Raw genomic sequence first — 20,252 nt, 5'->3', positions numbered from 1 at the left:
TCCAAGGAGCAAGCGTCTTTTAATTTCATGGCCTTCTCAACTCTTCAGCCCCGCCCACTCCTGCGTTGAGGCCACCCCAAGCTCCCCGCCCCAGTAAGCAAGTTTATCCGGGCTGTGGAATGATAAGACACCAGGAGCCCTTTACCCCACGGACAGAATTTGGGAATCAATAAATTTTCATTTAGAAGAGGTCAGTTTCCCTCTGCTCCCGTACGTTTTTCATTCCGTTGTCAATAGAAACCTTTCTGTTATTGTTCAATCGCTAAGTCGTGTCGGACTCTTCGACCCTATGGACTGCAGCACTCCAGGCTTCCCTGTCCTTCACTGTCTCCCGGAGTTTCCTCACATTCATGTCCACTGAGTGGGTGATGCTATCTAACCCTCTCATCCTCCCTGTGCCGCTCCCTTCTCCTTCTGCCCTCAGTCTTTCCCAGTATCAGGGTCTTTTCCAATCAGTTCACTCTTTGCATCAGGTGGCCAAAGTATTGGAGCTTCAGCTTCAGCATCAGTCCTTCCAAAGAATATTCAGGGTTAATTTCCTTTAGGACTGACTGGTTTGAGCTCCATGCAGTCAAAGGGACTCTCAAGAGTCTTCTCCAACACCACAGCTCAAAAGCATCAATTCTTCAGCACTCAGCCTTCTTTATGGTCCAACTCTCACAACCGCACATGACTACTGGAAAAACCAGTTTTTTTTTTTTTTCCCAACAGCATTGACTTTTATTCATTCATGTTGTCACCTGAAATGTCATCTGTTGGATTTAAATGTTCATTAATGTAAATGGCTGAACAAATCCATTTTAATGGATATTCAATTCATTAAAAAAACCTCAATATCCCACATAGTTAAAGTCACTTCCACATAGCCTTGTGACAACTCCCACACCAAAACAGTACTTTATTTTGTAAATTTTGACCCATTATTACTCCCATGTTATGGTCTTTTCAGCTGTCAAGCGTACAAGGTGAAGAAAAAATTTAGTTGGATGGGGGTTGCATCTGGAAAACAAATTCCTTAAACTCCACATACACGTTTCAAAACTGCTGGGTCCCAAGTCCATCTATGAACTCCCAGGCTGCCAGTATCATGTGCAGCATACTAAAGCTATACTATCTGAATAGCTTATTAATTCTGCATAAATCAGGTCAATCAATGTGTCAACCTGTAACAGACAGCACACTTTTAACTGAACATGCAAAATATTCACTCTCTTGAACTTTACATCATCATTTGATGTCAAACAATGAGGCAAATCCCAACAGTATATACAAAAAACTGCTTTGCATTTACCAAAGATTGTTTCCCATACTGATTAATCTGGACAGCTAAATGCTCAAAATTCTCCAAGCCAGGCTTCAGCAATATGTGAACCATGAACTTCCAGGTGTTCAAGCTGGTTTTAGAAAAGGCAGAGGAACCAGAGATCAAATGGCTAACATCCACTGGATCATCAAAAAAGCAGGAGAGTTCCAGAAAAAACATCTATTTCTGCTTTATTGACTATGTCAAAGCCTTTGACTGTGTGGATCATAATAAACTGTGGAAAATTCTGAAAGAGATGGGAATACCAGACCACCTGACCTGCCTCTTGAGAAACCTGTATGCAGGTCAGGAAGCAACAGTTAGAACTGGACATGGAACAACAGACTGGTTCCAAACAGGAAAAGGAGTTCATCAAGGCTGTATATTGTCACCCTGCTTATTTAACTTCTATGCAGAGTACATCATGAGAAACGCTGGGCTGGAAGAAGTACAAGCTGGAAATCAAGATTGCCAGGAGATATATCAATAACCTCAGATATGCAGCTGACACCACTCTTATGGCAGAATGTGAAGAACAACTAAAGAGCCTTGTGAAAGAGGAGAGTGAAAAAGTTGGCTTAAAGCTCAACATTCAGAAAACTAAGATCATAGCACCCGGTCCCATCACTTCATGGCAAATAAATGGGGAAACAGTGGAAACAGTGGCTGACCTTTTGTTTTTGGGGGCTCCAAAATCACTGCAGATGGAGACTGCAGCCATGAAATTAAAAGACGCTTATTCCTTGGAAGGAAAGTTATGACCAACCTAGACAGCATATTAAAAAGCAGAGACATTACTTTGTCAACAGAGGTCCATCTAGTCCAGGCTACGGTTTTTCCAGTAGTCATGTATGGATGTGAGAGTTGGACTATAAAGAAAGCTGAGCACCAAAGAATTGATGCTTTTGAATTGTGGTGTTGGAGAAGACTCTTGAGAGTCCCTTGGACTGCAAGGAGATCCAACCAGTCCACCCTAAAGATCAGCCCTGAGTGTTCGTTGGAAGGACTGATGTTGAAGCTGAAGCTCCAGTACTTTGGCCACCTGATGCGAAGACTGACTCATTTGAAAAGACCCTGATGCTGGGAAAGATTGAGGGCAGGAGGAGAAGGGGACGACAGAGGATGAGATGGTTGGGTGGCATCACTGACTCAATGGACATGGGTTTGGGTAGACTCCAGCTGTTGGTGATGGACAGGGAGGCCTGGTGTGCTGCAGTTCATGGGGTAGCAAAGAGTCAGACATGACTGAGTGACTGAACCGAACTACACTCATTGGTTTATGCAACTTCATTGAAAAAAATAAATCAATTACTAGCAGAGTTATTAGTTGATCACTCATCCATTGACAACTTGCACCATTTATTCAGTACTATATTAAACAGTGTATTGGAAGACAGATTAACTCCAAGTTAGAGTTCCAAGCCTCCTAACAATTTAAATGAAAATTTAAAAATCTTTGAGACCGTATTTTCGAATACAAAGTGTGTTTGACTTCCTATTTCCATTCTCTGTAGAACAAGAACAGGTCATTCCTTTATTGACATGCATAAAATACATCACATTTTCTGTTCTGCTGATGCTATAAATTCAATAAATTCTCCAGCCACATCAGTTATGAGCATAAAGTATATCATGTAACTTCAAATCTCTAACAGTGGAATGCTTAAACAAGGATGGATGCTGCTAGAATAATGCTGCTTCCTTTGATGTGACAACTCAGCATCCATCTCCCTCCCTCTCAAGATGATTCTTCAGCATGTTTGAGCAGTGAGGAAAGGTTTTAGTCTTATAACCAAGTTAGAGTGAACACATTGGCCACATATTACACATGCTACATTTTTTAAAAATATTCTGAATCTTGCACAACTATTCTCTTATAACTACTTTACAGTTTCTAAAAGCAGTTATTGTCCAAAGCTGGAAGAACTTAAGTCTTCTCACATGAGCATGTGAATGGAGGGAGGTAAACAAAAAACATGAGGTCTGATACGGGAGCAGCCCGGTAAGAAAATCAGAAAAGCAACACTAATTTAAAGTTTATCCCAGCTATAATACAGGTTATTCTGTCTTTAAGGTAGAATCACATGGCATACTTCTGAGTCCATTCCCGAGATATTCTGTTGTACTTATCTCTGTCTGTTTTATAGATCCATGCAGTCTCTGGCACTAAGGGGTCACCTGGGTTTGGATCACATAGCAGTGAACAAATGGATAAAAGAACTTTAGAAACAGTTAAAGCAGGAGACCACTGTGATCTTAGAATATTGAGACAAATGCTGCCATTACTGTTAATATTTGGATCATAAATTCTTGTTGTAAATACAACCTTAGGTGGTTTGAAGGGGTAGTCTGTAGGAAAATGAATTATCAAGAAGAATACACCATCTTGATATGGGCTGTTATTAGGTCCCATAATTGTGACTTGCCAATGAAACATATCATCCCCAACTGGACTTGCAGAACATTGTGCTGGAGGGTCACGGGCCAAATCACTAAGTTCTTTATTAGTGTGTTTCAGCACCATAGTCTGTGCTTTTTGTCTGGCTCCTCACTATCTTGATGTGTGCTGGAAGGTCCGGCCAAAACTCTTGATTATCCCAGTGACTGGGAAGGATTGTCTATTTATCTCACACCAGCTCTGCCAGACACAGGCTCTTGGTATCGAGGAGGTGGATCTCGCGAGAACCTCGAGGCTGGTTTCTTCAGCACTCAGCCTTCTTTACGGTCCAACTCTCACGTCCATACATGACTACTGAAAAAAAACATAGCTTTGACTAGACAGATCTTTGTCGGCAAAGTGATGTCTCTGTTTTTTAATATTGTCTAGGTTTAGCACAATTGCACTCATCTCACATGCTAGTAAAGTAATGCTCAAAATTCTCCAAGCCAGGCTTCAGCAATATGTGAACCATGAACTTCCTGATGTTCAAGCTGGTTTTAGAAAAGGCAGAGGAACCAGAGATCAAATTGCCAACATCTGCTGGATCATGGAAAAAGCAAGAGAGTTCCAGAAAAACATCTATTTCTGCTTTACTGACTATGCCAAAGCCTGTGACTGTGTGGATCACAATAAACTGTGGAAAATTCTGAAAGAGATGGGAATACCAGACCACCTGATCTGCCTCTTGAGAAATCTGTATGCAGGTCAGAAAGCAACAGTTAGAACTGGACATGGAACAACAGACTGGTTCCAAATAGGAAAAGGAGTTCATCAAGGCTGTATATTGTCACCCTGCTTATTTAACTTATATGCAGAGTACATCATGAGAAACGCTGGACTGGAAGAAACACAAGTTTGGAATCAAGATTGCCAGGAGAAATATCAATAACCTCAGATATGTAGATGACACCACCCTTATGGCAGAAAGTGAAGAGGAACTAAAAAGCCTCTTGATGAAAGTGAAAGTGGAGAGTGAAAAAGTTGGCTTAAAGCTCAACATTCAGAAAACGAAGATCATGGCATCCGGTCCCATCACTTCATGGCAAATAGATGGGGAAACAGTGGAAACAGTGTCAGACTTTATTTTTTTGGGTTCCAAAATCACTGCAGATGGTGACTGCAGCCATGAAATTAAAAGGCGCTTACTCCTTGGAAGGAAAGTTATGACCAACCTCGATAGCATATTCAAAAGCAGACATTACTTTGCCAACAAAGGTTCGTCTAGTCAAGGCTATGGTTTTTCCTGTGGTCATGTATGGATGTGAGAGTTGGACTGTGAAGAAGGCTGAGTGCCGAAGAATTGATGCTTTTGAACTGTGGTGTTGGAGAAGACTCTTGAGAGTCCCTTGGACTGCAAGGAGATCCAACCAGTCCATTCTGAAGGAGATCAGCCCTGGGATTTCTTTGGAAGGAATGATGCTAAAGCTGAAACTCCAGTACTTTGGCCACCTGATGCAAAGAGTTGACTTATTGGAAAAGACTCTGATGCTGCGAGGGATTGAGGGCAGGAGGAGAAGAGGACGACAGAGGATGAGATGGCTGGATGGCATCACTGACTCGATGGCCGTAAGTCTGGGTGAACTCTGGGAGTTGGTGATGGACAGGGAGGCCTGGCGTGCTGCGATTCATGGGGTCGCAAAGAGTTGGACACAACTGAGCGACTGAACTGAACTGAGCATAGCTTTTCTTCCAAGGAACAAGCATCTTTTAGTTTCATGGCTACAGTCACCAGCCACAGTGATTTTGGAGCCCAATAAAATAGTCTGTTACTGCTTCTCTAACGGAGCAGGATGAGCACAGCCCTTAGCAGGTAGAATTGCTGTGCCTCATTACTCTGCACCTTGCAGGCAACAGGTCCTGTTCAGCTATTGGTCAGCGCTGCAGTGGGTCCTGCCCACTGGTAACTGTCAACAGGGGACCACTGGGGAAACGATTCAGTCAACAATCCATGGGGTGGTGGTCATGAGATGGAGAGTGAGGTAAAAGGCAGATGCAGGCCTTCTCCTGGAGGCCCCCCAGCTTACCCAGCCTTGGGCCAGCAGGTGAGCTGGAGGGCCCAGGGAGCAGACAAGGGAGCCCAGGGACTATGTCCTGCAGAGCTCCAGAGCCCTCACTAAGGCCCTCCACTAGCTGGGGCCCAGACTTGAGAAGCAGTGAACCTCTTCCCCATCCCTGCCTCTGTGACCCACTAGCAGTGGCCGTCTGTATGAGTCACAGTCTGTGAGACCTGGTCTTCCCATTTGGATGGTCTGAGGAGACTGAGGGCCACTTGGGTTGGATGCCTGGCTCCCTCAGGGATGACAGCTGGGCAGGATATGGGAACCTGGCCCTGAAGGAGCTGCCAACTGAGATCTGCCTCCTCTTAGCCAGGACTGGGACCTTGGAGGGTAAAAGTTGTGCCTTGGGACTTTGCCCTTTCTGGTCAAGACAGAGAATAATATTCATCTGGTAGAGATTTTCAGGAACATCATTATCTGACCATGACCTGACCTTGAGAACAAAGGATCTGACACCCAGAAGTCTATAACAACTAACCACGCCGATCCCTCACCTTTTCCTTTTAAAGGGACTTGCCGGGGTACTCTTTCTGCCCCCTTCTGATGCCTATGTCAGAAGCTTTCTTTAACTCCTTTATACTTTAATAAAACTTTATTACACACACACACAAAAAAAAAAGAAAATAAAGTGAAAGTCACTCAGTCATGTCCGACTGTTTGCAGTCCATGGAGTTCTCCAGGCCAGAATACTGGAGTGGGTAGCCCTTCCCTCTCTAGGGGATCTTCCTAACCCAGGGATCAAACCCAGGTCTCTGGCACTGCAGGTGGTTTATTTACCAGCTGAGCCCCAAGGGAAGCCCTTTTTGGAAATAAGGTTGTTGCTAACCCTAGGACAAGCCCTTAATCCAATGTGACTAGGGTCCTCAAGTGAAGGGGAGAAGATGGCCATGTGGTGGTGGAAGCAAAGTGACACTCCAGCAACCTGAGGGGTACCAAGGAGTGCCGGCAAACACCAGAAGCTGGAAGAGGCAAGGAAGGAGTCCTCCCTACAGGTTGGAGTGTGGACCTGCCAACACTTTCATTTTGGACAACTGGCCTCCAGAACAAGGAGACAAAACATTCCTCTTGTTTTGAGCCTCCCAGTTTGTGACACTTTGTTACGGCAACTCTAAGAAACTAATAGAGTAACTGATGAAGTTTTACATTTTTTAGATTATTTTATTTATTTTATTTTAGCTTTGGCTGTGCTGGGTCTTCAATGCTGTGTGGGCTTTTCTCTAGTTGCGGAGGGTGGAGGCTAAAAAAGAAAAAAATAAAAAAATAAAGGGACTTGCCGACAGCTTTCAGTAATTTGGGGGTTCTAGGATATGAGCCACCCATCTTCTTGTATGAATCTGTAGTAAACCTTTCTCTCTTCCAAACTCTTATGTTTAGTATTTATGGGCCTCACTGTGCATCGGGTGCATGGACTTGTGATTTCAGTAACACTTCCACTTTTCCCTCTTCTACTTACCATATAGTGATGGGACTGGATGCCATGATTTTTGTTTTTTTTAATGTTGAGTTTTAAGCCAGCTTTTTACTCTTCTCTTTCACCCTCTGCAAGAGGCTCTTTAGTTTCTCTTCAGTTTCTGTCATTTAGAGTAGTATCATCTGCATATCTAAGGTTGCTGATATTTCTCCTGGCAGTCTTGATTCCAGCTTGTGATTCATCCAGCCTGGCATTTTGCATGATGTACTCTGCATATAAGTTAAATAGGCAGGGTGACAATATACAGCCTTGATATACTCCTTTCTCAATTTTGAACCAGTCTGTTGTTCCATGTCCAGTTCTAACTGTTGCTTCTTAACCTGCATACAAGTTTCTCAGGAGACAGGTAAGGTGGTCTGGTATTTCCATCTCTTTAAGAATTTTCCACAGTTTGTTGTGATCCACACAAAGGCTTTAGTGTAGTCAGTGAAGCAGAAGTAGATGTTTTTCTGAAATTCCCTTGCTTTCTCTATGATCCAGTGAATATTAGCGATTTGATCTCTGGTTCCTCTGCCTTTTCTAAACCTAGCTTATAGCTTATACATCTGGAAGTTCTTGGTTCATACTGCTGAAGCCTAACTTTAAGGATTTTGACAATGCTTTACTAGTATGTGAAATGAATGCAATTGCACGGAAGTTTGAAAATTCTTTGGCATTGCCCTTCTTTGGGATTGGAACGAAAACTGACCTTTTCCAGTCCTGTGGCCACTGCTGAATTTTTCAAGTTTGCGGACATAGTGAGTGCAGCATTTTCACAGCATTATCTTTTAGGATTTGAAATAGCTCAGTTGGAATTCCATCAACTCCACTAGCTTTGTTCATAGTAATGCTTCCTAAGTAATACTTTTGAATTGTGGTGCTGGAGAAGACTCTTGAGAGCCCCCTTGGACAGAAAGGAGATCAAACTAGTCAATCCTAAAGGAAATCAACCCAGAATATTCATTGGAAGGACTGATGCTGAAGCTGAAGCTCCAGTACTTTGACCACCTGAAGAGCTGATTCACTGGAAAAGACCCTGATGCTGGGAAAGACTGAGGGCAGGAGGAGAAGGGGGTGACAGAGGTTGGGATGGTTGGATGGCATCACCACTCAATGGACATGAGTTTGAGCAAACTCTGGGAGATAGTAAAGGACAGGCATGCTGTAGTCCATGGATTGCAAAGAGTTGGAAACAACTTAGTGACTGAAGGAAAACAACAGTGCTTCCCAAGGCCCACTTGACTTCACACTCCAGGATGTCTGACTCTAGGTGAGTGACCACACCATTGTAGTTATCCAGGTCATTAAGACCATTTTTTTTTTAAATGTGGACATTTACTACTTAAATCAACTCGTTTGATAAAAAACATTATATTTTAAGATAATACAAATACATATTAAACTAATTATAAATTGTGATTCTTTTGAGTGCAAACGAGTGGTTACCCAAAGAAGAAATAAAACCTCCTTGTGTGCTCAGTCGCTAAGTTGTGTTAGACTCTTTGTGACCCTCCAGACTGAAGCCTGCCAGCTTCTCTGCTGGGGATTTTCCAGGCTAGAATACTGGAGTGGGTTGCCATTTCCTTCTCCAAAGACTTTTTCTGTATAGTTCTTCTGTGTATTCTTGCCACCTTTTCCTAATCTCTTCTACCTTTGTTAGGTCCTTACCATTTCTATCCTTTATTGTGCCCAACCTTACATGAAATGTTTCTCTGATATCTCCAATTTTCTTGAAGAGCTCTGTAGTCTTTGCCATTCTATTGTTTTCCTCTATTTCTTTGAATTGATCACTTAAGAAGGCCTTCTTATCTGGCCTTGCTATTCTCTGGAATTCTGCATTTAGTTGGGTATATCTTTACTCTTTTCCCTTGCTTTTTGCTTCTCTCCTTTTTTCAGCTATTTGTAAAGCCTCCTCAGACAACCACTTTGCCTGCTTGCATTTCTTTTTCTTTGGGATGGTTTTGGTCACTGCCTCCTGTACAGTGTTGGTGCAACTGTTTATCACATTTGGCCGTTAATCAAAAGGTTGGTGGTTTGAGCACACCCAGGGACGACTGTCCTTGAGGCCTTTTTAAGAAACATTTCTCAAAACCCAGATTTTGTCACTCTTCCACTCAAAACTGTTGAATGACTCCCTGTTGACTATAGGATAAAGTCCAAAATCCTTGTGGCAGAATAGTAGTGTGATTAATTTAGAGTCAGCCAGACGTGAGTTTGCATTTGAGCTTCAATTCTAGCCATATGACTTTGGACAAGTTACTTTACCTCACAGAATTTTAGTTTTCTTATCTGTGAAGTGGGAGTGATAGGTATTAACCTAAGTATTAATCTACCCTTTAAGGTGGTTGAGAAGATTAAGAAATGTAATCCTTATAAACTGCTTAGCACAGTATTTAGTAAGCACATAGATGTTTAGTAAGTAATAATTATTAACACAGTCATATCCTTCGTAATTTAGCCTCTCCCTGCTTTTCATGGCCTCAACTCCTGCCACATCAACCTATTCTAGCATCATTTCCCTGACACCAATTCTCTGTAGTGCCTCTATGCTTTTCTTCTCCTTAAAAATCTGTTTATTGTCTATCTGACAAAATTCCAATTCTATAATACAGTGACGTCTTCTCACATACCCTTCCTCTCTTCCCAAAGTTTCTAGAACCATTGAGATCATGCCTCCTAGAACCTCGGGAATAGTTCCAATCTCAAATAGTTTGTGGTGTCAACAAGAATGTATCGAAATAAACCCATTTGCATTGACATGGATGGCCCTAGAGACTGTCATACAGAGTGAACTATGTCAGAAAGAGAAAGACAAATATTGTATATTGTTTATATGTGGAATCTAGAAAAATCATACAGATGAACTTATTTGCAAAGCAGAAAATGAGTCAAAGATGTAGAAAACAAACTTACAGTTACCATAAGGATAAGGAGGATGTGTGATGAATTGGGAGATTGGGACTGACATAGATACACTATTATACACAAAATGGGGGTTCCCAGGTGGCACAAGTGGTAAAGAGCCTGCCTGCTTGATGCAGGAAGTGTGAGATTTGGGTTTGATCCTTTGGTTGGGAAGATTGCCTGGAGGAGGGCATGGCAACTCACTCCAGTATTGTTGCTTAGAGAATCCCATGGACAGAGGAGCCTGGCAAACTACAGGCCATGGAGCCGCAAAGAGTGGGACATGACTGAAGAGACTCAGCATGCATACATAAAACAGGTAACTAATGAGAACTTACTGTGTAGCACAGGGAACTCTACTCAATGCTCTTTGATGGCCTAAATGAGAAAGAAATCTAAAAAAGAGTTGATATATGTATATCATTTTGCTGTACAGCAGAACTAACACACCATTGTAAAGCAACTATACTCCAATAAAAATTAGTTAAAAAAAAGAATGCATCAACTTCTCTTCCCCATTTTTATTCTGAAAATATGGTTTTCAAAACACAGCATTTGTGCATACTTTATGATGGCACCTATTATGTTTTAATGATTTCTGTGTCTGTCTCTCATTAGTCTGTGATCTTTTTGCAGGCAGAGACTTTATCATCTGTGTATGCCAGAATTTCCCATAGTTGAGGACATAGCTAATTCCATGAATTAATTAATGACTAATTGAGTGAATAAGGTATCATCATCTTATTTTGCCTCTGTGTTGAACTAGCCACTCCATTTTGACCTGAGGTACTGTTCTAAGGCATGAACGTCATGTTAGTAAGGCTGTGTGTGTCTTTGTGTGTGTCTGTGCATATACTTTGTCCTTCAAGTTCATATGTGGGGCCCTATTTTGAGATCACCAGATTGCCCCCCTCTTTCCAAAGTGTATATTGGTAAACTCCCTTTTCCATTTCCTCGGGGGCACCAGGCCAATGTGTCCTGCTTTGCTCCTGTTTCCACACACTGCCACATCACTAGAGTACTGCTATGCAAGGAATGTTAATGGGGAAGAGTGGCTCTGTGACTCAGAGGCCAGCCCAGGGATTCAGCTGTAGTGGAGGGAAGACAAGGTTTGGGGGAAAATACGAAAAACACTGTTGGCTTTATGCCTTGTGGCTCAGATGGACTGTTGGCTTTATGCCTGGTGGCTCAGATGGTAAAGAATCCGCCTGCAATGCAGGAGACCTGGGTTCTATCCCTGGGTTGGGAAGATTCCCTGGAGAAGGAAATGGCAACCCACTCCAGTATTCTTGCCTGGAGAATCCCATGGGCAGAGGAGTCTGGCAGGCTACAGTCCATGAGGTCGCATAGAGCCAGACGTGACTGAGTGACTAAGCACACATGTAGAAAACACTATTAACTCCACTTTTTGATTTTTGCCTTCATCCATTCGTATATTCAGTAGACATGTATTGGGCACCTACTCTGTGCCAGGCACTATTCTAGACGTTTGAGATATAAAAATGGATAAGAGGTAATCTTTGCCCTGAAATGTTCACAGTCTTTGAGGGAGAACAAGTAAACAGACCGACATAATACAAGATGGTAGGAGTAAATAGTGGCTATTTTCTGGTACATAAAGGAGAAACAAAGACCCCCAAGAAACTACAATACAGGGGTCTCTTGTTTCAGGAAGCTTGAAATCTAATTCATAGTTCAAATTCAAGGGAGGTGATCCCTCTCTTGACCTATGCCTTGATGAGTCAGGCTAAGAGGCAATCCAAGCATTTGAAGTTTGTCTACTTTCACTACCAAAAAGATGAATAACCCAGCAGGTGGCAGCAGGGAAACAATTATTTTACATCTTGATGAGGGAGGAGTAGAAAGCAGAGGTAAATGCTTGGGATTATGTTCTGGACGGTCAGGTACTAGGTTCCCTTTCAAAGACCCAGAAGACATTCGGATAGAGAATAACTAGGCCCATGTTGGGGGCTGCAATACCCAGGATTTTAACCCCATTCATTTTCATTTATTCATTCCACAAATAATTATTGAGCCCTTACTACGTACAGAGTTACATCATGGGAGGAGCTGGAGATACAAGAATAAAACAGTCCTTATTCTCTGGCAGTTTAGTCTGTTCAGAGATAGGTCTTCATATTTCCCATCAAGGTTCATAATCTCCAGGGTATTTTATTAAAACTGAGCGGGGTTAGTACGAAGATCAGACTAGAAAGGGGAATTTCTCTGAGTCTCAGTGACCTTTGGAGAGGTAACAGAGAGGCTAAGGGCTCGGATCACAGGAAGACTGTTGTTGTTTCTGATCGTCTTCCGTGGCCTTTTAGACAGGACTTCATTCGTTTGTTTATCAAATATTTACTCAGCTCCATCACTGTGCCCAGCACTGCGCTTGAGGCAAAGTGTGGATCTGTTTCGAATGTCATTCAAAGGAAGGCAAGACACGCACGCTTGTTAAATAAAACAAGGCAGTAAAGTCGGAAGAATACTTGGTGGCATGTGATGTTTTGTGATACTTAACTGTTTAACGTCTTTGACTACACACCAGCGCTTCAGTCGGGAGGTTTTCCTGGGCTGTGAATGCCAGCCCGGCATACTCTTTTCTAGAGCTCAGACTTCTCGATTTAGTCCCGTCTGAGACTCCCTTGTATTTTGACTCACCAAGCCACCGTAGACAGAGCCGCACTGTCTTCCTTCCTTGGATTTGCCAAGGCGCGAGGGACCTGTGTCATGTGACCAGACTCAGCCTCCTGATTGGCTCGCCTCCTCTCAGGGCCCCCCTCCTCCCCCATTGGATGGGGTGGCCGCTGAGAAGAAGGTTGGGCGCATGCGCGATGCCAGGATTTCCTTGGCCACCGGGAGCGAAGCGGTGGGGTTGGGCGATAAACAGGCTGTGGCTAGGGAGAAGGGGGAGGGGAGTTCGCTCCGCAGGGACTTCTCATTCCCCACCTTTTTCTTTTAGGTGTGGTTTGATCCAGACGCAGTTTCCCGGCAGCCGCTTGAGCTTACTGTGTTGTGAAAGGGGAAAGTAACTCCTGCGGAAAGAGCTTAAAGTTGCTAAAACGGTGCGAGACAAGAATTGTCCCCCATACCATCCTAATGGTTCCGCCCTGAGTTGGTCCCGGAGCCGGTGCGGCGTATCTGAGAGGCCCCGGAGGGGGCGGGGAGGTGGCTTGCAGAACGCGGGTTCTGTGAAGATACGTGGGGAAGATTCGACTCCGAGAAGAGGAAGAGCGCGATAGAAAAAGAGACGCCGCTGAGGGGGAGGGGGCTGCCAAGATGGCGTCTGCCTCCTCTGGGCCGTCGGCGGTAGGGTTTTCATCCGCGGATTCCAGCGTCCCTCCCTGCACCTCGGCCTCAGGTAATCAGGGCGTGGCGTGGGCTGGGGGCTGATGACTGTGCGATGGCAGGAAGAGCGAGACCCAGGAAGGGCACCTGTAGCTGAGCATGTTTGAGGCGTTGCCGGTAAGGAGGACCGAGAACTAGGGTTTCATGTAGCTTTCAGAGCAAGCAGAGGGAATGTGAGGAAAGGATGGATTTGATTGAGAAAAGGGAAGCTGTCAGAAACACTGGCTGTCTTCAAGGAGACCGAGTTGAGGACTTTGAAGGAGTAGGGTCAGAAAAGGATGGAGATTGACGGTGGGAGTAGGGAGGAAAGAGAAAGGGAATCGAAGGGAGGAGAGAAAGAGTAAATAGAGGCTTAGACTCCACGTTGATTGCGGGGTTAATTGGACAAAAACGTGGAAGAGAAACCATGGGACTTAAAAGGTATGGAATCGTTATGGGATGCTTTCCAATGCTGGGGCGTTAGGGGATTGGGGATTTTGTTGGGGGTGGGAGTGAGTTATTGGAGGCTCCTGAGAGCCTCCCCCTAATGCGTCATTCCTTCTCACTTCGTGCTTCCCCTCCCCCCAAAACGCGCGCGCTCACTCGGACAGATACACCTACACGTTTTATCAAACGTCCTCCTCTGGAGACTCCCATCTCTTGACTGCCCAGCTTTGGGAAGGAATGGGAAGTTTTTGAAGAGAGCCTGAGGTATGTGGAAAAGCAGGGTTTAAAAGACACTGAAAACAGATGCAGAAGGCGGAACGATGGAGTCTCGAATTGCAGTAGAAGTTGAGGGAGGTGATGCAGGAAATTAGGCTTGAAAAGGATAGGGTGGGGATGGTTTTAAGTGCTGTGTAGGAATATTGCATAATAGGAAATGGACTGGAAGAATGCTTAGGCACGAAATTGGCACTTGGAGAAGGGAGCCAGGGAATCTAGCTCAAAGTAGTTAGAAACTGTTGAAGATTGAGGGAGGGCTAAGGAGCCGACAAGAAAGGCAACAGATTGCGTGTAGGAGGGGAAAATGTGTGGTGTTGGGATGTATGTTGGAGGAGGGAGTGGAGTTTGAGTCAGAAACTGTTCTAGAGCTTCCATCAGAAATGTCTGGGGTTCCACGGTGACTGTTACCTATACACTGGGAACAGGAGAGGCCGCCAGATGATGGATGCTCTACCCGAGACTTTGACACTTGCTTAATCCTGGGATTGCATCCTACTCCTTTTGAGTTGACTAAATAGAGGGTTCCACCTTTTCCTGTTCAGTTCAGGTGAACACATACTTGGTCATAAATATCTTCTTCACAAACTGGAGTTTTGTTTATGTACAACCTATTTTTAGTTTCTTGAGAGGTGTTTTTTTTGCCTTTCCTATAAAAGATAAGTGAGCTAGAACAACTCCTGTTACATTCTAAGTGTGAAGAAGGATAAAGTTAAAATGAAAGTTTTTAAATACAGTAGCTTCTAAATTTAAAACCTCTTTTTCCTCTCCCCCAGTGGTGAAACAAGAATAGTTGTGTACAGTCTTAAAGCAGACTTCTTAACCATCAGATCAGGTATTAGAAACAGCTTAATCTTAAAAGCCTTGTGTTTTTGTGTTTATATCCCAGAATTTGATTCAGCCTCTATCTCAAAATATTGTCCACATGGACAGATTTAGGAGTAAAAGAAAATATTTCTGTCACATAGTGATGTCTTCAGGTTTTTGCTCCTACTTCAGGTAGTCCTACTAGTTTTAGGTGTCACTATTTGATACTTTTGTATGTTTTTATATTTTTTGTCAGATCCTAAGACTAGCAGGAGGTTATTCAGATAGTGTAAATGTTTTTTGCTGTTGTGTTTTCACCAGAAAATAGAATAATAGATTGCAGTCAATTTTCCAGCTGCTTGGCTTTATTGTGTTCATATGTGAGGTCAAGATACAAAAATGGCTAAAAGTTTTTTTAAAAAAATGACTAAAAATAACTAGCTTTGGATTCCTTTTTTTTTTGACTTTTTTTTTCACCCTCTTTCTCTGTTTCTTTGGCAAATATTGAAACTGTTGGATTAAGAAATCAGAAAAATTCTCATGAATATTCCTGAAAGCATGGGATTATTGTGTGCAGATACACAGTGTTGACTTCTTTCGCATATCTGTATGTTCAGTTTTGGCTTACTGAATTTAATAGAATATTTCATATTTCATTTCAAGGATATGTTTTTGAAGAGGATAAGGTGTTTGATTCAGATGCCAAAAAGGCTGTGGAGAACGTGTTTTGTGATTGGAGGAGAGTGGTGCTCTGTCTGGATAGTACCAGGGGAATAAAGGCATTGGCAGGAATAAATTGGTTTATGGTCTCCTAAATTGTTAAATGCTAAAAGACTAGCTTTGTAGAAATTCAAGGTAGGAGTGTGTGTGTTTGTGTTTTAATCATTCTAAAATCAACTTGTTGTCCTTAGATGTTTAGCTGAACTCACTTAAATATTGGTGAAACTGAAATCCTAAAGGTAAGATTCTCTGGCAGTGTATACAAAACAAGAATGTTAGGATTCAGGGACAGATTGATGTTTTAGATAAGTCATTCATAACCTTTTAAGGTTCAAAATCTTTTGGCATTCAAATTAGAAAGGATTGGTAATTTAAAATAGTTCTTCCCTGCCAGTATTAAACCCCCATCTATATTATTTAATCATTAAGCTGGAGCTGGTCTTTTATGCTGCTGACAGGTTAAATACAGGAGTTAAAGCAAACCATACACTCTAAGAGATGTTTGAGAGATCTTTTCCCATTGGCGTAATTACCATGTTTGGATTAGAGGGAGGTGATTATAAATTAATGTCAATCTTACAGGAACCATCATCATTGCCTTGTTCTTACACTTTGTTAATAAAAGGTGATGCAGTTTGCGCTCAGCTGTTCGATGTGTAAAGGAAATTTATTCCTTTTCTTCCTTTCTGTCCTAGCCTCATTTGGTCAGTGGTACCACTTAAAAAATAAAAGCACTGATGAGATGCTGTTGACAGTGCTGCCATCTGTCACACTAGTGACAGTATAGAGAGCCTGTTCCCCTGTCTGCAGTTTGACTAGTTCATCAAGAACTTGAAAATAAGCCACCAAGTCTCCTTTTTACTACCTGAAAGGGAGTTAAGTTTCTATTTTGGCGACTTGATTTGAATTTGGTGGAGGAGTTAAAAAGTAAAGTTAAGAGTATTAAAGTGTCCCTTGTTCCCCTAAAATAAGAGCTGTAATAAAATCCTGTGTGACTCCCCTAAGAAAAAGCACTTGAAACCTTAGAAAATCATGAACCTCTAGCTCCTTTTGCTTCAGACCAGAACATTTCTGAAATTGTCACACATTATCAAATGATTCTATCATGAGTACAGATGATTTGGAGGTAACATTTATAGCTCCTTTTCTGATTTTCCCTTAAACTGCCGAGGGAGACCCCAAAAAACACAGGAAAGAAACATTTTTGCCCAGAACTTCTGTAGTAGAGCCAGTCTCATCAATCCTTGATTCTGATGGCTTTGTCCTTCCCAGTAGAGCTCCACCGGTAAATGTATGCTGTAATCTGATAACTCCAAATGGTAGGAATTTCATTGAGGGTTTTTTGTCTGTGTTCTTTGTGTACAGTGTAAGCCATTTGTAGACTGATCTCTTCTCCTTTAATTTTTCTATACTAGTGAAAAGTAAAGCAACTTAAGCCACATTATTGGGGGGAGAAACTGGAGTTTGGAAATGTAAAGACAGAACAGAATGCCATGTAATGAGAATATCAACAGGTATCCTTTTGGTTGATATTTTATAAGTAAGGAGAGATTTTTCTTTATGCTTTTTCCACAGAGGGCTTACACCCACATAGCCCTCCTTTTTAATTTTGTCACCTTGGTAGATTCTTCCAGAAAACTGACATCAGAATGACACTGTTTTTTAATTATCCATTTATTTCTGCCATGACTGCTCAAGCCCAGGGTCAAGTATAATTATATAGACTTAATAGGTATCCAGTGTCTGTTATTATTGGTAATGTGTACTTAGAAATTAGCCTTGAATATCGAAATACATATTATGTCTTGTTAATTTCTTTGTTAATTTCTGTGTGCTGTTCTGAGTTGATACTGTAAAACTTCTGATTAATAACTGTGCTCAAATATGTGCTACCTACTAGTTATTACATGTTTTATCAGCCTATTTTTTAAATAAAAATAATGGAAACTACAACTTCTGAACAACTTAACCAGGCCAAACTCAGGTAACTGGTGAGAAGTTCTGAGTTGGGGTTGGGGAGTATTTTACCCATTAAGCTGGATGTTTACTTTCCTAGAATTTTGACATAGTCTTGCTTGACACGAAGAAAGCAAAAAGACCAACGTTGTCAGTTTGGTTTTTGTTTTTACTGAGTGTGTTCTCTTGATCAAGGATAGAAGTAGACTTCAGGAAGTATGCCAATTTCTGATAGCCAGGCAGAGGGAATCTGTTTCTTTGTGTTCTAAACCCCAGCCCATCATTCAGTCTCAAAGAGAGAGTGATTGGACTGTTGGTGTTTCCTAGAGGAAACCCCTTCCTGGCTCATTTCCCCTCTTGCACTTCACTTCTCCACCCTTTCCTATCAAAAGAGACAATTGTTTCTTTTTTACATATGTGTTGATCCTGTTTTATTCATATCTCCTATGAACTGTTGTTTTAATGTTTTCTGTTTGAAGTGAACTTTTTTCCCTCAGCTCCTCCGTCTTTTAAAACTTTGTCACTGATTATTTTTCTTTTTTCTCCTATTAAATAAGTCTGTTTATTTGTAATGACTGTATGCAGAATATATTAATTTTTAAATATCTGATTCCCCAAAAGTCCCGTTATTGTTGGAGTCTGAGGAAGACTGGCAAAAAGAGAGAGAAGGGTAGATTCCTTATAGGCAATTAAGTATATCTTACTCTTTGCTGTGTATTAAACTGAGCTTTATGGAGTTAACCCAGAATAAACACCATCTCAAAGGATCAGTAACATTGATGGGGAGTGAGCAAAGGTTGCAGGAGAGAATGGGAAGAGTTGTTGTTTTTTAAGGATATATGAATAGCTTAATACTGGCTTTCCTTTAGCATGCCTGATAAACTTCAAGTTCTCATTGACAAGAGTCTGTATAAAAGAAATGGTAGAGAAGTAACTTGGTCATATCTCTGTGATTTTCTTGCATTAGGATCTGGGGGGTGATTGAAGTGCATTGTTGGGACAATTAATACCCACTGTGATATTATTTTGGAGAAGGCAATGGCACCCCACTCCAGTACTCTTGCCTGGAAAATCCCATGGACGGAGGAGCCTGGTGGGCTGCAGTCCACGAGATCTAGAAAAGTCAGACACGACTGAGTGACTTCACTTTCACTTTTCACTTTCATGCATTGGAGAAGGAACTGGCAACCCACTCCAGTGTTCTTGCCTGGAGAATCCCAGGGATGGGGGAGCCTGGTGGGCTGCCGTCTCTGGGGTCACACAGAGTTGGACACGACTGACGCAACTTAGCAGTGATATTATTTAAGTTACTTTCTCAGCTCAGTGTATGTTCCAGGCCAGCAATACTGCCTTTTTTTTTTTTTTTTTAAGATAGAACCAGGTTTGGAAATAGAATTGGGAGGTGGTGAACTGCTGGAAATCTTAACTGCTCCTTAGCTTTGGATTGGCTTATCCAAGAGACTCAGGTCTTTTAAAGAAGGACTCAGATATCCAACCTCCCACCCCCCAAATTTCAACCAGAATTTTAGTGCTAAGAGATACATATTTGTGGACTGAGAATCATAAAATGTGGCTTATAGAACTGGAAGCAAAAGTTTATTAAAGGGAAATGTAGAGATATTTTAATTTAACCCTCTTATTTTCCAAATTAGGAAACTGAGGTTCAAAGACATTGTTAATAGTGGCAAAGACTTTGCATAAAGTCTGTATGTTATCACAGTGAGTCTTAGTACATTTGTGATTCATTCCTTGCTACTTGGCTCTTACCTGAGCCAGGTTGACCCTAGGACTGGTAGATCAATGAGTTTTGAGCTTTTGTTTCTAAGAGCATCCTTGCCTTTCAGACCTTTTTCTAGAAAACTCTAAAAATTGACACCTGCTAGGAACAAAATCCAACCAGTCCATCCTAAAGGAAATCAGTCCTGAATATTCATCGGAAGGACTGATGTTGAAGCTGAAACTCCAGTACTTTGGCCACCTGATGCGAAGAACTGACTCATTTGGAAAGACCCTGATGCTGGGAAAGATTGAAGGCAGGAGAAGGGGACGACAGAGGATGAGATGGTTGGATGGCATCACCGACTCAATGGACCTGAGTTTAGAGTAAACTCTGGGAGTTGGTGATGGACAGGGAGGCCTGGTGTGCTGCGGTTCATGGGGTCGCAAAGAGTCGGACATGACTGAGCGACTGAACTGAAGAAACAAAATTTAACTTTTCTCTAAGATGTGGCTTGATTTTCATGATTAACTTGGTTTAGTTCTTACTGAGGGTATGGTAACAGTGCCTGGCCCCCACCACCCAACACTATCTCTTAGAGCTGTGTGCTCAGCAATGCTTCTCATTAGGCTGGCATTTCTGAGGATTTTCATTTGAATAACCTATTATACCTTCTACATGCAGGGGTATAATTAAAGTGGCATTCAGTATTTCAGGTTAAAGAGGACTAGAGAGATTGTTTACGATAGTCCAGCAAATAACTGTGTGATTTTGTTCAGGTTTTTGCTTTTTTTAAAAAATCTCTGGCTGTCAATATTATCAATCAAAACACCCTCTCAGAATTATCATTTTGC

At 42.1% G+C, this 20,252-nt stretch overlaps 1 protein-coding gene and 1 pseudogene across 6 annotated transcripts in view; one reads left to right on the top strand and one right to left on the bottom strand.

Annotated features, from left to right (window-relative positions):
• Positions 1-3,324: 3,324 nt before the first annotated feature.
• On the bottom strand, positions 3,325-3,827 carry LOC109557018 (ubiquitin-conjugating enzyme E2 D3 pseudogene; annotated as a pseudogene).
• A 9,119-nt stretch (positions 3,828-12,946) lies between these two features.
• The window catches only part of PIP5K1A (phosphatidylinositol-4-phosphate 5-kinase type 1 alpha), a 39,287-nt gene continuing 31,981 nt past the window's right edge, over positions 12,947-20,252 (top strand). For 2 of the 6 annotated variants that reach the window (XM_019955721.2, XM_070785709.1), the window contains exon 1: positions 13,027-13,512. In XM_019955721.2, the coding sequence (XP_019811280.1) occupies positions 13,431-13,512 (82 nt within the window). In that variant the 5' untranslated portion in view covers positions 13,027-13,430. The other 4 variants (XM_019955711.2, XM_070785708.1, XM_070785707.1 and 1 more) reach the window with 4 other exon arrangements.

The sequence above is a fragment of the Bos indicus genome, chromosome 3 (assembly GCF_029378745.1).
Source record: "Bos indicus isolate NIAB-ARS_2022 breed Sahiwal x Tharparkar chromosome 3, NIAB-ARS_B.indTharparkar_mat_pri_1.0, whole genome shotgun sequence".
Lineage (NCBI taxonomy): Eukaryota > Metazoa > Chordata > Mammalia > Artiodactyla > Bovidae > Bos > Bos indicus.
This window is presented reverse-complemented; position numbering and strand designations above follow the sequence as displayed.